At 26.2% G+C, this 15,995-nt stretch overlaps 5 protein-coding genes across 8 annotated transcripts; 2 read left to right on the top strand and 3 right to left on the bottom strand.

The window, feature by feature from the left end:
* The first annotated feature begins 231 nt into the window (after window positions 1–231).
* Dph1 (diphthamide biosynthesis 1) lies at window positions 232–2,111 on the top strand. Its single transcript, XM_069132375.1, has 4 exons — window positions 232–822; window positions 969–1,276; window positions 1,383–1,766; window positions 1,851–2,111. The coding sequence occupies exons 1-4, from the start codon at window positions 510–512 to the stop codon at window positions 2,079–2,081; spliced, it is 1,236 nt and encodes a 411-aa protein (XP_068988476.1). The 5' UTR covers window positions 232–509; the 3' UTR covers window positions 2,082–2,111.
* Window positions 1,658–6,906, bottom strand: LOC138189978 (DNA polymerase delta subunit 2). 4 transcript variants are annotated; one of them, XR_011176174.1, is made up of 7 exons: window positions 6,398–6,905; window positions 6,019–6,323; window positions 5,638–5,854; window positions 5,343–5,577; window positions 4,986–5,278; window positions 2,353–2,509; window positions 1,658–2,010 (listed from the first exon to the last, which is right to left on the bottom strand). XR_011176174.1 is itself a non-coding variant. In XM_069132348.1 (6 exons), exons 1-6 carry the CDS (start codon window positions 6,564–6,566, stop codon window positions 4,786–4,788), a joined length of 1,335 nt encoding a protein of 444 aa, XP_068988449.1. In that variant the 5' UTR covers window positions 6,567–6,906; the 3' UTR covers window positions 2,516–4,785. The 4 variants fall into 4 exon arrangements, 3 of the variants coding, with proteins under 3 accessions (XP_068988449.1, XP_068988458.1, XP_068988439.1); XM_069132348.1 differs by lacking the exons at window positions 1,658–2,010; window positions 2,353–2,509 and adding an exon at window positions 2,516–4,901 and having other exon boundaries at window positions 6,398–6,906; XM_069132357.1 differs by lacking the exons at window positions 1,658–2,010; window positions 2,353–2,509 and adding an exon at window positions 2,516–4,904 and having other exon boundaries at window positions 6,019–6,254; window positions 6,398–6,906.
* LOC138189997 (protein dimmed) lies at window positions 3,359–3,890 on the top strand. The gene is made up of 2 exons (XM_069132390.1): window positions 3,359–3,583; window positions 3,657–3,890. Exons 1-2 carry the CDS (start codon window positions 3,359–3,361, stop codon window positions 3,888–3,890), a joined length of 459 nt encoding a protein of 152 aa, XP_068988491.1.
* A 240-nt stretch (window positions 6,907–7,146) lies between the features above and the next one.
* Window positions 7,147–12,790, bottom strand: BHD (folliculin). Its single transcript, XM_069132273.1, has 17 exons — window positions 12,305–12,790; window positions 12,077–12,239; window positions 11,725–12,003; window positions 11,469–11,657; window positions 11,146–11,387; window positions 11,020–11,061; window positions 10,752–10,955; window positions 10,565–10,687; window positions 10,232–10,489; window positions 10,078–10,139; window positions 9,089–9,238; window positions 8,856–8,961; window positions 8,437–8,711; window positions 8,251–8,363; window positions 7,840–8,169; window positions 7,527–7,761; window positions 7,147–7,447 (listed from the first exon to the last, which is right to left on the bottom strand). The coding sequence occupies exons 1-17, from the start codon at window positions 12,479–12,481 to the stop codon at window positions 7,306–7,308; spliced, it is 3,090 nt and encodes a 1,029-aa protein (XP_068988374.1). The 5' UTR covers window positions 12,482–12,790; the 3' UTR covers window positions 7,147–7,305.
* Window positions 12,791–12,920: 130 nt separating this feature from the next.
* LOC138189937 (MAPK regulated corepressor interacting protein 2) lies at window positions 12,921–15,305 on the bottom strand. The gene is made up of 6 exons (XM_069132261.1): window positions 15,165–15,305; window positions 15,001–15,085; window positions 14,606–14,724; window positions 14,400–14,468; window positions 14,183–14,236; window positions 12,921–14,107 (listed from the first exon to the last, which is right to left on the bottom strand). The coding sequence occupies exons 1-6, from the start codon at window positions 15,214–15,216 to the stop codon at window positions 14,037–14,039; spliced, it is 450 nt and encodes a 149-aa protein (XP_068988362.1). The 5' UTR covers window positions 15,217–15,305; the 3' UTR covers window positions 12,921–14,036.
* Window positions 15,306–15,995: the final 690 nt, after the last annotated feature.

Genomic DNA, 15,995 nt, shown 5'->3' with positions numbered 1-15,995 from the left:
GTTATATGAATAACATATTCATTAATAATTTGTTTTGAAGTAAGTAGTTATGAAAACATAAAATATAATATCATTTAATATTCAAAATAATAGTAATTATTATTATTATTATCATTATTATTATTATATTATTTTTATAAAACTTCTATTTTCTTTTGTTGCAAATTGAAAGAAACAAATATTTTTATTCATAAAGTATACATTTAAAGTAGAGGGCGTCGTTGTCAACTGTCACTTCGAGTTCATTGCTGGTTCGTTCAATTTAAAAGGTTAGGATGATTTATAACCTTTCGTTTTTAGTTTTTGGATAGAAGTAAAATTTTAATAATAGGTAGTGTAAATTTCTACCGAAATGAATAAAGAATAAGCTTGTACATTATGAATTCTATATATTATATACGAAATAAATGAATCATATTCTTATAATATACCCTTATATTAAAAATTTTGTAACAGAAACGTAGATATAAATTTTAGGGTTAATAAAATTATTGAAAAAAATTGCAATCATGAGCGAAAAATCTGATTCTGTTGTGATAATTAAAGCAAAACCTGTTCGTAAGGTATTTAAAGCTCCAGTTAAAATAAATAAAATACCTGAAGAAATTTTAAACAATCCATTGTTAAATGCAGCAATTGCTGCGTTACCCTGTAATTACAATTTTGAAATACACAAATCAGTATGGAGAATTAGGGAAGTCAAAGCTAAAAGAGTTGCATTACAAATGCCTGAAGGACTTCTAATGTATGCTACAACTCTAGCTGATATTATTGAAGACTTTACAGATGCAGAAACTATTATAATGGGAGATGTTACTTATGGTAAGGAATTTTATTGTTGTGTAGTAATAAAAAGATTATTTAATTGTAGGTTTTCTATGTACTTTTTAATTGCTAAAATACATAATTTAAATATATATTGTATAAGTATATATAATTCCAAATAAAAACTAATATAATTGATACAGGAGCATGTTGTATAGATGATTACACTGCAAAAGCATTAGGTGCAGATTTTTTAATTCATTATGGTCATTCTTGCTTAATACCAATTGATCAAACTGTTGGTATTAAAGTACTTTATATATTTGTTAACATAAAAATTGATACTTCACATTGTATTGAATGCTTACAAGCTACATTATCAATTACAACAAAAATTGGACTTGTAAGTACTATACAATTTGCTGGCACATTACAAGCAATTGCAATGGAGATGAGAAAAAATGGTTATGAAGTATCAACTCCACAAAGTAAACCATTAAGTCCTGGCGAGGTATTGATATCTGTATATCTTATTAGGCTAGACTTAAATTACATATATATCCCTTTGCGTGTATTGTAATCTTTACATCATAAATAAATCATATTATTGCTTAAAGATTTTAGGTTGTACAGCACCACAGATTCGGTGTGCTGATGTAGTTATCTACGTAGGAGATGGTAGGTTTCACTTAGAAGCAGCAATGATTGCTAATCCAAAATTAAGGGCATTTCGATATGATCCCTATGAGAAGAAATTGACAGAAGAATTTTATGATCACGAACAAATGCTAAAAACTAGATTAGCAGCAATTGAACATGCAAAAGAGATTGGAAAATTTGGATTAATACTTGGTACTTTAGGAAGACAAGGAAATCTTAATGTTTTGAAAAATTTGGAAACTAGAATTAATTTATTGGGAAAGAAAAATGTTATTATATTGCTCTCAGAAATATTTCCAGATAAAATTAAATTATTTAAAGGCGTTGATGCTTTTATACAGGTTGTTTATAACTATAAAATTTGTTCTCTTAATTATATTTTCATAATTATGATGAATGTATATTGTATGATTCCTATATTACAGATTGCATGTCCACGATTAAGTATAGATTGGGGAACAGCATTTGAAAAACCTTTTCTCACACCATATGAAGGAGCTGCTGCTTTAAAAATGATAAATTTTAATAATGATAAGCCATATCCTATGGATTTTTATGCTTCAGCTAGTCTTGGACCATGGACTCCTAATTACAAAGAATCTGAATTAGAAAAACAAACTAACACTTGTTGTGGTAAATGTAAAGATAAAACATAAACAATAAAGATTAATTTATATTTAACTTAATACCATTAGAAGTTTTATCTTTTAAGTATTATTCAAAAAATGGTTAGTAATATTGTTAAGACTTTAATAATTTATAAATGCTTTTTGACCCGATATTAATTTATTATAAATTCAGTAACAAAGGTAATGATTATTTATTGTTTAGTTTTTAATATATTTTATTTTACATGCAACAAAATTTACATTTAATATATTACACGCATCAAATATATATGATACGTTTAACTGTATTTCACGCTACGTTCATGAGTAGTGGTGTGATTATAGAAATGTCCGCGTGGGCGAATTACGTCATACGCCCACCTGTAGCCCCACATCTATATAGTACCTTTTATGAATGTGTGTAATAAGTGTATGTCACAAATATAATTTTTACATATTGCCCAAATTTTTCAATCTTAGAATTTACAAATTATTAAAAGATTTATATTTAACATTACTACATCCGATTACACATATTTTCATAAAATTGTAGTTTATAATCTATGTGTTACATCGTAAATAAAAAATTACAATTTCGCAGAATATTATTTAATTTTTACTTTTGTTAGCGCTGCGCTATTACAAGCAATTTAAAACAGAAATATTTTAAAATAAATATTATTTCGTAAATTAATTTTATATACACAAATGAAAATTTATGAGAAACAAACAATGTTTTACGAAAAAGTTATTAAGAAAAGGTCACAGGGTAGATCGCATAGTTCCCGGGGGTGGAAGGCTGTTTCGGCCGCACCCCGGCATCGCTACGTCAGTCGTCATTCCAACGTGGCTCAACAAGTACACGCGGCAGTGTACAGTTGATTCAAATATTTGAAAATGTACCACATAATATAAGATAACTGTAATCTTGTTTTGCTTACAAATATATCGAAGAAAAGCATAACGAGACATTCGCGTTTCAAGAATATTAACAAATTTAGACATATTCATTATCCTTATACTTTATTTCTCCATTGATCTGTTAATAGTGAAACAAAGTATCTTACTTGTAAGTATATAAATAACATTTCAATCTTACTTTTAGATATTACAATTTTTTATTTAATTTGTATACTAAAAATATTATTCTTTTCTATAAAAGTAAGGATATTTATTTATCTATACGTTGACCTTGAAATATTGTTTGTGAAATAATTAAATATTTAAATTATTTAACATTAACAAGGAATAATAAAAAATAATTAATCAAAGTGTGACTTTATCCTATAAATAATCTATGACATTTTTAAGAAGGAAATCTCTGAATGACATCCAAAGTGATGAATGGGAATAACTGGGAGGGAAAATGGCCTAAACAACAAACACGGACTAATAAAACAGTACACAAGAACAGTAAGCGAACTAAAAAATCCGGACTAAAGTTATCGAATTCATCTAAAGGGACAACACCTAGACAAAGAACTCTTAGAAGATTGGAAAGTAATGAGAGAGAAAGAATGAGAATGCATAGTTTAAATGATGCTTTTCAGGTAGATATAACTGTAGTAATTTGTAACAAAAATTATCTATTTCTAGAAAAACATAAATGGTTGTATTTTGTAGTCTTTACGTGAGGTAATTCCACATGTATCAAAGGAAAGACGATTATCCAAAATTGAAACCTTAACTTTGGCAAAAAATTATATAGTTGCTCTCACAGATGTTATATGTGCGATGAGAAGTGAAGAAAAAACTATAGATTCACAGTCAGAAGTTTCTCAATCTCAAGAATCATCTAAGAACATAAATATTTGTCTAAATATGAATATTCCTATTCCTTCAAAATCCTGTAGTTAGGGAAATATCAATATTTATTGGAATAATTATTCATACACGTAAAGAAACAATTCTAAAAACACTGCAGGCCTCAGAAATAATAACAAATATTTTACATTAACAACAGTATCAAAAAGCTATTAAATTTTACTTTATGTAAATCTTTTCATTCAAGATTTATCCTCATATATCTGATTAAGTAATAGATCAAAGAATTAATAAACTCATATCTAATTCTAATCTCATTTAATTTAGTTTTATTTATATCTTTTAGTAGTATTATTGAAAATACAGTGCCAAAGAATACTATTATTTTCATGAAATGAAGCAGTATTATATTCTAGTAGTTACTATATATATGTTGTGTAGTATTAAGAAATATTAATATTATTATAGCAAAATATTTTATTTAAATTGTTTTGAAATTATGAATTGCATGGTATATTGTTCCATATATTGAATTAAATACTGTTAATATCATAATTAAGAATACTTATATTATAATATATATGTACGAGCATTTAAGAATACTATAAATGTTACCAAATATGAATTATTTATAGAATATATGTTATAATTTGTTATGTGAATATATATTATAGTTTGTTTTTTCATATATTTATGTATAAGTAAAAGGCAAATAAAGATATATTTTACTTATGTACTTATTTTCATGTTCCTTTTCTTTTCATCTCTATAAGTAAAGATTACATAAAAACATGAAAAAGGTATACAAATAAAATCGTTTTATTAGAAGAATAAATAATATATTTGCCATGTACAAATTATGGAGAGATTATTTAAGAAAACTGATTATTTTCTTATATGAATATATTATTATATATTGCATTATCTAATGTTACTATATTGCATTGTCCAATGTCATTGTTTTAAAACAATTAAATATTTTAAGAAATTAATTCACAGCAAAGGAAATAGGCCAGGTTTCTAAATCCTGTAAATTAACTAACACACCTGTTTGTGTCTTAGAAAATGTTGGAATACAAATCAATCGTATTGTTTGTCCTTCATCTGCTGTGAATACATATTTTATTTTACCAAGACTATTTCTTCATTATAAATATAGAAATAAAAATGAATAAAGAATATATTTACCTGTGAATAATTTGGTATCGTACTTCTCCATATTACCAACAAAATATATATCAGGACATTCTGTTATAATAAATGGATCAATTCCGCTAGATGGATAAGCTGGTATAGTATCTGGTGCAGTTGGTGCATAATGTCGCCAAAGTAACGTACGTTCTAACCACATTAAAGGTGAAATATCAACAAGTCCAGCAACTTTCATGATATCCATAATTGGTTGACCACTGGATCCAGCTACAATACGAGAGTTTATACTACCAATCCATGGGTTAGTAACTCCATAAAAACTTTTAAACCTATATAATATAAATATTAACAGTATTATGATATTCTGTCATATACACATATGTTTTACATTACCTAAAACATTGTGGCAAAATGCATGGATGAAGTGGTTGTTGAGGTAATGTATGACATGTTGGATCAAATTCTCCAGGCATTAATATTATGGGACAACATTCTATGATAGGATGAAGAAAGTTATCCAACTTATGCGTTATGTTTGCAGTCTCTTTAAATATTGCTGCATCATGTGCATTTGTCTCAAAATAATTTTTATAATTGTGGGTCTCCACAGATCCTCTTACACTATTTCCTATGTTAATATTATTGTTATTTATTGCAAATACTATTATTATTAATACACATTAAATACCTGCTATAATAATACACACAATAGATGCCACGTCTTTATGAACTTCTTCACAACCAATCATTCCAGTGATCCATTCAAATAATAAATCTGTACTTAACGATTGTAAATTATTTGCTAGATCTAGACCTGAAATTATTAAAATCTTTCCTTGGGTTTCTAGTGGCCGATCAAATATTGATAATTTTGGACAACATCCTGGCAAACACCAATCTATTACCTGGAATCAATACATTTTATAAAAGAAAAAAAGAGCAAAACTCAATCAAATCAAAAAGACAAAATATCAAACTAAATCTAAATTACAATTTTTACTTTAATTACATTATGTATTTCTTTGTAATTTTAATTATTTTTGTAAATTGTATAAAAGAAGATATTTACTGAAAGTTCACCATCCTTTAGTTCATGTCCCAATACAGCACAAACAATACCAGTAACTACATCTTGAATATTTATATGATTATCAACCAATTTAATACGTAATGTTTCATCTTCCAAGTACAATATATCTTTAAATGATGCATAATTTGCTCTAGCTGGTTGGGTTTGTAATTGAAGTTCGGTACTAAGTTCGCGTAATAACGATGGTTTCAACTCTTGATGTTTGTATAAAGTGCCTATTATAATACAAGTATCATTTTCGTTTCTTTCGCTAAGTTGTTCAAGAGTAACTATTTTATTGTGTCCTACAGCAAAATATTAGATATAAAAAAATATAACCTAAAATGATAACAAATGTAATTTCTATAAAAATATTTACCCCATTTAATTTTCGCTTTTTGCAAAAGGTGATCTTTTAATGCTTTTAATCTTGCTTTATAAATACTACAATATTGTTGTTCAAAACGTTTTTCAGAAATATTAAACTTTTTAAAGTCTTCGAATATACATGACTTGCGACGATACGTCGGTTGCGGTTGAATTTCCATTTCAGAAAATGCTTTTATTAGATATTTATAACAATACACTATAGTTTTAGTAAATTTAATATATTACTATATTCACTAAAATTAAATAATCATAAAAATTAAGACACTAAATATAAAAAAGGAATATCAATGCAATTAAGCAATTTAATTTTTTCTTTGAAAGTTATCGATTTTTAATATTTTTATGACATACAACAAATAACATTTCACAAAATGTTGAAGCTATATTCGTTTTCAAGATATTTTTTGAACATTTAAATTGAAATGTGAAAAAATTAAAATCGCTATAAATACAACCTATTAAATAAATTATATTTAATCAAAGGTACGTTACAGTTACATATACATATATATATATATATATATAAATATATATATAAATATATATATAAGACATGGGTCGATTATTTATGAAGATAAGCAATTACTTATCAAAAGTGAACGAAATCTCCATTAAAATTTATTTTGATATCAATTTTATCAAAAAATTTCATGTAGATATATGATTTTATAAAACTGGATATCAAATCTTAATTATTAAGTGACGTATGTAAGATAATTTATTTTATACTGATATCAATATTCGTTATGTGTTGACTATATTATAAATAAAAAATTATGCACAACCTTGAATACATAAATATTGTATGAACAAATAAGAGAGAATACACTTTATATATTAAATTAAATATTACCCAATATTCTACATTGTATAAAACATGATAAATTAATTAAATGATTATGCCGGATTTGGTGGTAATCCCATTGACCAAGTATCTAATAATTTTTTATCATGAGGTCCAGCGCCTAAACTAAGCATAAGTCCAGAGAGATCACCACTATGACCACGTCCTCGCATGGCATGAACTACTTTGGCAATGCTACAATTATAATAAGAATTCACAGTTAACACAAGAAATATTGTTGAATATTAATATAAAATACACAATATAATTGTACTTTGCCCATTCCTCTTGTAGTGCAGCAAAATGTGCCTTTAAGGTCGAATTTCCAAGTTTCTCATTTTCAAGTGATTTTTCAATTTTTGTTAATAACGTTGGTAACTTTAGTGGCAATGTTCCTGTCCATCTAACAATATGTGAACTTGAATTTTCAACTTTGTGTTCATCAGTAACAATATCTAATCTACATACATTTGCACAAGGTAAAGGAACAGCTACTGACGTATCAACGCCTGAAATTAATGTGATTATTTATAAAATATTTAATAAAATATCTATATCTAATATCTTTGTAACAATAATGTACATACCAATAAAGTTACACTTGTTAGGATCCATATATTCTGTTGCTTGAGTCTTAACTCTTCTACATGCACGTGGAATAAGAGAACTAAGTCCATATAAAGATTCCAATCTTTCAATGTTTGGACCTCTTACCAAAATTTGAACGCCAGTTAAACTAGAATATAAAAGTTGTCTAAATTGATCCTTCCCTAGTACAGCTCTCAAATCTTTAAGTATCACTGTAGTAGATTTTCCTGAGACCTCTGAGAATTCAAGTGTTGTTTCTGGTTCATTTGAGTTTAAAGTTAAATTTACAGGTAATTTGGCATTTACTAAAGTAAATCCATCTTCAGTTTCTAAACAATGAGAAATGCTATTTGATGAAATAAATTCAAGTATATATTCTTTATAAATGTGGTATTTTTTGTGATGCTAACCAATTTGATCCTCCAAATTGTAATTTAATTCATCATCTAATAAGCTCATGGGAAAAATTTCTATGAAATGTCTTGCTCCTGCACTAAGAATCCATACCAGCCACATGTGGATTCTGGTTTAATTGTAATTTATTAATATTCTATTTTGTAAGTATTGAATACTTATCCCATAACTATAAAACAGACCTTATAAAAACATGTTTCTCATTGGTTATATCACTAAAAGTTCTAGGCTGTCTGTTTGAATTATTATATAATCCTGGTCCATTGTTGGCTGTTGATAAACGAACAACTCTTTGTGGACATTCTGCTTCTTCTGCATTGTACTTCTTTTCAGCAAAATCTTGTAATTCTCGAATTACTTCTTTTAAATTATCAACTAAAAAGGGCCACATATTTAACAGAAATTGTTTATCCCTCATGAAAACAATAAAACTGCACCATTTACGAAAACCTCTTGCCTGTAAAAAGAAAAAGAGAATACCTTAATATTTATGAATTACTTTCTAAATTCCCTTCTAAAAATTTAAAATTATAATTAATGACATGGTTTGAATAATTTGTTGTAATAGCTACCAAACATGCTTTTTCGTTGCATAATTCACCTGGGCATCTTTTAATGTAAATGTATGACTTAAAACATGCCCCCTATATTCATCTCCAAAGTAGCAAACACCTTCTTTACCAGGATGTACTTCACAGCTTAGGCTCCTTAAAAAATTAAAAGATACATATGATTATTAAGTTTTAGAGGATTGAGTAATATATAAATTCATGTTATTATATATATAAAATATATATTTAAAAAATACAAAGGAATATTTCATAATTATTATACCTAAAGCATGCATGCTTTAGCAAGCACCAAATATCTTGAGTTAATGATTGCTGAGCAGAAAGAAATGATGTCCTTGTTTCATGTTCATTACTTAAATATTTCACATTACCAATACTTTGACATCCTTCACATTCATGCTGTCCATCTTCCATAACACTTTGACTTCGTCTTAGTATTTCTTTTGGACCATAGAATTTCAGTTTCTCTGTACTTTGATTATCATAATTACGATATGATTGAGTTGTAAATATCACTTTAGGTCCATGTGATTCACAGAAAATACATAAAGCAATTACAGCATTCATTGTTAATATTACTGTTTTTTTTATATGAGTGTTACAAATTTACTGTTCATATATTTTTATATCCTTATCACTCTTATCATCTTAAACACACACATTATGTATTATGTGTATGTGTGTGTGCGTATAAATAACGCAATATATTCGCAAGATTTAAATAAAATATTTAAATGTTATACATATTTAAGAATTTAGAAAGTTAGAATTATAATTTTAAACATAACCTCTGTTCATAATGTCAGATATAAAATGTATCTAATATAAAAACACAATGTGAGTGTATTATTTATTAATTTTTAGTTCACGTTTTGAAACAACGAAATTAATTTTTTTCAGCTTTTTCACGTGATAAGACAGAAATGAAGAGAAGCCAAGAACACGTGACATTATGATAGTCTTTTATACATATCTGAACATACATTTATATCATTCGTTTGTATGATGCCTGCTCACGCATACACTCATAGTTTTGATGACCTCGTACATATAAGTAAAAACAGAAATATATTTATGTAGTATAATGAATCGCTTCATCTAAGGTGTAACATGTAATATCATTAAATATTTATTAATTTCTTTTTTCATGTATTAATATATTTAATATTAATATAACTAATAATACTTATGAAATACTTATTACAAATTTATTATTTTGTATTACGATAAATTAATTTTAATTTAGTGCCTTCATATGCAGCTCTCATCCATATACCTACTGAATGTGCTTGAGGTTCAGGATATTTGAGTTCCTGAAATAGATTTTAAATAAATTTTTCTTATTTTAATATATTATTACAAACTAAAATTTGTGAAGTAAACTATAGTATTTTATATTTTTTACATGAGAAGATTGTGTATACAAAACATTTGTAGTAAAATTTTCAGCGGCTTTCACAGCTATTCCAAATGCATCCATAGGATCCACATTTCTACTTAATGCATTTTGTAAATCTATCTGTACTGCTGTTAAAGTCATTAATAGAATTTGGTCACCTACAGAGGATGCTTTAAATTGTTCAATTGCTTTATTTGCAGTAATTAACACATGTAACCATACATCTACTGTTATCTCTTTATCATTTTCATATTTTGAAAAAGCCTAAAATGTATTATACATTTAAAGAGTAAACCATATATGCAACCGAAAAGTTAAACATAATATATTATATCTTACTTCAGCAATATAGAAAAAAAATAAAAAATATAGCCTTCCTCGTATATCACTCACTGTCTTTTGAATGATATGACTAATTTGTAAAAATGTTATATATAAATTTGTTCCCAGTATTTCATTTTTCTGTGAAATGTTTTAATTAAAATTCCATTATGTGATTTTTTTTAAAACATGTTTAATATCTAACCTGAATAGCATTTTGTATAGCTTTAGCTCCACATGCAAGACTTGTACCATAATCTCCATTGCCATATTTTTGATCCATTATATTCAATTGTCTTTCACATGCTATTATTGCTTCACATGCCATTGATATGATTAATAAAAATGTTTGACTAGTTTTATGATTCATTGTTGGTCCTTGTAAATTTAAAATATTCCAGTCCATATTCTACACATTCATTGAGATTTTATTATACTACATCTTCTATAATGCACTAATAGAATGTAATTACCTTATGGTCCTTTTTTAATGTAATTAATTTTGTTTCGTCATGCTAGAAATTAATTTTAGTTTCAAGTTAAAATATAATATAAATTGAAAAATAGAGAAGAAGCTAATTCCATAAATTTTACAATACCTTTTCAGTTTCTATTGCCTCTAAACCTAATGCTACTGGCCAAGTAGATACAAATGTTGGAAAATCTAAATATTTAATTAATACTGTATTGAATGAAAGATTTAATAGACAAATATGAAAACCATTACTATTTGAATATTTCATAAATTCCTTCATATATATTCTTTTTAGTTTTAATCCATTTATTTCTATTTGTTGCAAAAGTTCTAAGATAAATATGTTTCCTTGTATTTGGCTACAACCTAAGGAATAGAACATGTTTCAAGGTAACGAACAGGGTTTAAAAGATAAGCAAAATTTTTAAATGTCTAGTTCTTTTATACCAAAGTTACTTATTATAATTGCAACCTCATGACCAATACAAAACTTTTTGGTTTCATGTATATCTGTTTTAGTTTGATTTTGTGATGTTATATTTAATATATCTATCAGCGGTTTGAGTACTTGTTTAACTAAATTTGGGAACATTTCCAATTTATATCCTTCATGAATTATATTTTCAAAATAATTATCTGCAAAATATAATCTTTTCTTTATATTATATTATTAGACAATTTAATTTAAAGAAAATTGTGTAACCTGTTTTTAAAAGTACTATTTCTCCACTATTTGTAATAGAATTACAAAAAGAATAGATCTCATCTAAACATTTTCCTTCTTCTGACATAGCTCCAGCTATTTTACATATAAAAAGTGTAGGTAAAAGATTATGTTCTTTTACACTATTACCAAAATAAAGCATATCACTGCTATTTATTGTTATTAGTCTAACAACATACCCTTTTAGTTCAGCATATAATTTTGCCAAATTAAAGTTTATAGAATATTCTGCATAATTTTGTACAATTAACAATATACCTGTATATATATATTTTATTTAATTATTTAATAATATAAAATAATATCTTATTATATAATTATATCTTATTACCTTCAGTGTAATCAAATACAACTTCTTCAATAACTCTTAATATATTATCAACAGAAGGTGCAGAAAAGGTATTTCCTAAAACTGCAGCTGTTAACATCCCAGGACCCACAACTCCTGGATATATCAATTCATTTTCAGCTCTGCTACCAGATATTAATTTAACCTATTATTATAATACCATATAATATTGTAATTAAAATTTTTATTTAATCATGACAAATTACATACCTTCCCAATCATATTTGCATAATCTTTACGTAAGATTGCATTACATTCTTCTAATGCAATTAAACTATTATGTATTTTTGCCATTCCCATAAGACTTTTATTCATTATTGTATCAAAATAGTCATATTCTTGTTCTCTTAATTCACACATCCTTTTGCATAAAAATATTACCTTCATATATTAGTGGAATAAACTTAAATAAATATTTATAATAAATATATTATATTATGTTAAAAATATAACTTATAGTTTTTAAATATTTGCTTTCAATATCTTATATTTGTAAATTGAAAAGGTTATTTAAACAGTTAACCTACCTAATTTGAGGCAAGTACAATTTGATCCCTTATAACGGGCGATATTTTTTTACTTATTTCTCAAAACATAATGTTATTATTCATTTTATTATAAAACAATAATTCAATTAGTTTTTATAAATTTGAATACAGACATATATAATTTAGAAACCTATACATAATCAATCTTTAGAAACTCATATGAATTGACATATTATATTTAATGTTAAAATTTGTTTGCTGTTAAAAAAATGTATAAGTCAAATTAATACTATGAAATTTAATGTATCAAAGTTAATGTAAAAAGATTAAGAAAGATATCATGTATATAAAGATGTATTTATTTATAACTGCTTGATTCAGCCTTAAATGGCCGAATGTTGCACTACATTTTGACTACTTTTGCAAACTCTGCTTTTCAAAAGTATCAATTCATATAAAATTTTTGATAATCATTTTTTTTATTACTTAAAGTAAAAATTTAATAATTAGATAAGATTACATCAGATCAATATGAAATAAGAATTTTGAAAGCAAAGGTTGCAAATACATTGGTGACAAGGTTTATCTTGTCTAATAATCATGTAACAACCTTAAACATTATCAGTCTACAAAGTTATACTAAAATTTGCTTACATAAATGTATTTAGATACATTTGTCATAACAATATCAGCAGTGTAGTCATGCATTCACACAAACAATGCATGTAATATGTACATCATTCTATGCTTAAAAATTCATTGTTTTCACGCTGCATTCATACCGCGCAGGGATTTCTGTGTTTGCCTAACCCTATCTGGTATGTATTTATGAGTTGTATCTTTACCTGCGTTACTTTAAAAATCTACAAACGGAAATAGCAATCGTACTTTGTATCACATTAATTTTTTACCGGTTAATTTATAAATTTGCAATATTTTTTGAACTTGAACAAATTTTCTGTACAATTTTACATTAATCAAAATTTTGGAACAGCTTCAAACAGAAATGTATAATTTATGTGTATTGTTATATCACAATTCAAGGATAGTGTTGATAATAATGCATATTTAAGCTCATGCAAGTTACCAATCATAATCCCTTACAATATTAAAAAAAAATGCTGTTCTATAGTTACATATGTATATGTATTTGAAGTTCCAAACAAATTAATTTTTAAAGTTGCATGTATAATAAAAAGTTGATATTTCATACAAGAAATTCGTTGTAACAAATAATTATGTATGAATTCTACAACAGTTTAAATTTATCAATTGCAACTTTGTGGTATCCAACAAATTATGTTAATTTCTAATTTTCAGATTCAATTCTACACAGTTATTCACTGATTCTTCAATTACTTTTAAATCACAAAACAGGCTAATCTTTAGCACTGTTTGCCATTCTGTACTACTTCAAGATGTATTTCCATAACTGTTATAAATTTCTGTGTCTTTCAAAGTGACTTTGTGATATTATTAAATAATCGTTTACCCCACCATGATTCCAAATCAAATGGTTTAAAATCTGAAATAGTATATTTATTTTAATCTATCTCAATTATATATAGTCTTTTTTTAAAGGAGAGAAATTATAGTTTACCTTGGAGGGTGTCATTTGGTTCACCATCATTGTAATACACTATAGAACTAGGACCTGAAATTTACAAAATATTTTTATTTATTTTAAATATTTAATCAAATTTCAATTAGTTACTTATGAATTTGTATATACACAAAGATATACATATTTAATGCTTAGAAAGGTAAATAAAAGTAAAAAATTTACAGTCTGCTTCAATTAGATTTAAAAAACTTACTGGAAGGTTCTGAACAATCTGAACCATCAGAAGATTCAGTTCTTTGTCGTGTATTAACTTGATTCCATGCTGATAAATAAAAATTATAATTGTAGTGTTATGATATTATGCAATACAAATACAGTATAAATATATTTCCTTATACACTGTGAAATAAAAATTTTGTTATAACTTTCAAAATCAAGTAACAGAAATGTTTAACCTACATTCATGGACAAATTTAATAAGTTCTTCATGCTGAGGTGTAATAACTTCTTGCATTTGATGCCTCTGTGAACTGAATTTAGATTTCCCATTCATGTGAAAGACTGGTTTTGGCACATGGCTGTGAAATAATAATTGTTTTTATTATACATATTAATGTACGAAAAAAATGCTCATAGTACTTCACATAACTTTTTTCTAAAAGCATATGATAATGATATGATTGTGTAATACTTTATGAATTATAATTTACGAGCTTTTAGAAATACAACATAGGAATTGCACGTGCTTACTATCAACGGACAATTATGAATTGCGTAATGTCGAAATGCTGAAGTTACAAAAAGAGAGAGGAAAGAAACGAACCAGGGTTAACATGGGTTCAAGCACTACTTACCGGGTGGCCTCGTGGTCATCATCAGGATCTGCTTTTCTCGTTAAATCACGCAAAGTTTCCAGCCTCTCGAGGTTCTGACTAATCCCTGAAAGATGATAATGTTCAACGAAGTTGATATTATAACTGTTTATAAATACAGTTAAAAATTCTTCTGGTATCGGTACCTCTTCGTGTCTTAGCGGCTATCTTGCTAGGTCCTTTTGATACAGTATACATGTTTCTTATGAGAAAAGCACAACAATAACTTTGAACTATATTTTCGATACCAGATCATCCGAGATTAATCTTGAAATATTAGTATAGAATCAATCAAATTATATACTGTGCGTTCAACTGGTACCGATTAGACCAACCGCACGGGTTGAAATGATCAGCGTGAAATACACGATGAGTGAACCACGTGACCTTAGCTTGTGGTATCGCAATGATATATATTCACGAACATATGTATCTGTACTTATACATCGATGGACCAATATGAGAAATTTAAATGCGGATATGTATCTTTTCATATAGTGAAACGATAGAGAGAAATAATTTATATACATATATAATATGTTATATTGTATATATTGATAAAGAAAATTTGTTTGATAACCATTTAATATGAATATTATTTTATTATAAAATAGGTCATGTGATCATATAATTATGATTAACAAAATAAAAATTTATTTGAAAAATAGAATTTTAAATAAAGAACTTACAGTACGACACAATTTTCTCAGTCCTTTTTATGTTATATTCGATAATATATTTGCAAATATCAAAATAATTTAAAATATAGAAGTATTGTTGATATAAATAATATCTAATGTCTGTAATTGTGATCTTGATTAAATACTAACATAAATATAAAATTGTAATTTATATAATTGTATTATAGAAGATCTTAATATATAAATAATAACACATTTTTTGTAATTGTCTTTGAAGTACTATATGTTGTAATTTTATATTAATTTTATATAAGGATTAGAATTTTTAAATACAAT

Source organism: Bombus flavifrons, chromosome 1 (assembly GCF_040668555.2).
Source record: "Bombus flavifrons isolate JBK064 chromosome 1, iyBomFlav1_principal, whole genome shotgun sequence".
Lineage (NCBI taxonomy): Eukaryota > Metazoa > Arthropoda > Insecta > Hymenoptera > Apidae > Bombus > Bombus flavifrons.
Note: the sequence above shows the minus strand (reverse complement) of the source record. Positions and strands in the feature narration are given on the sequence as shown.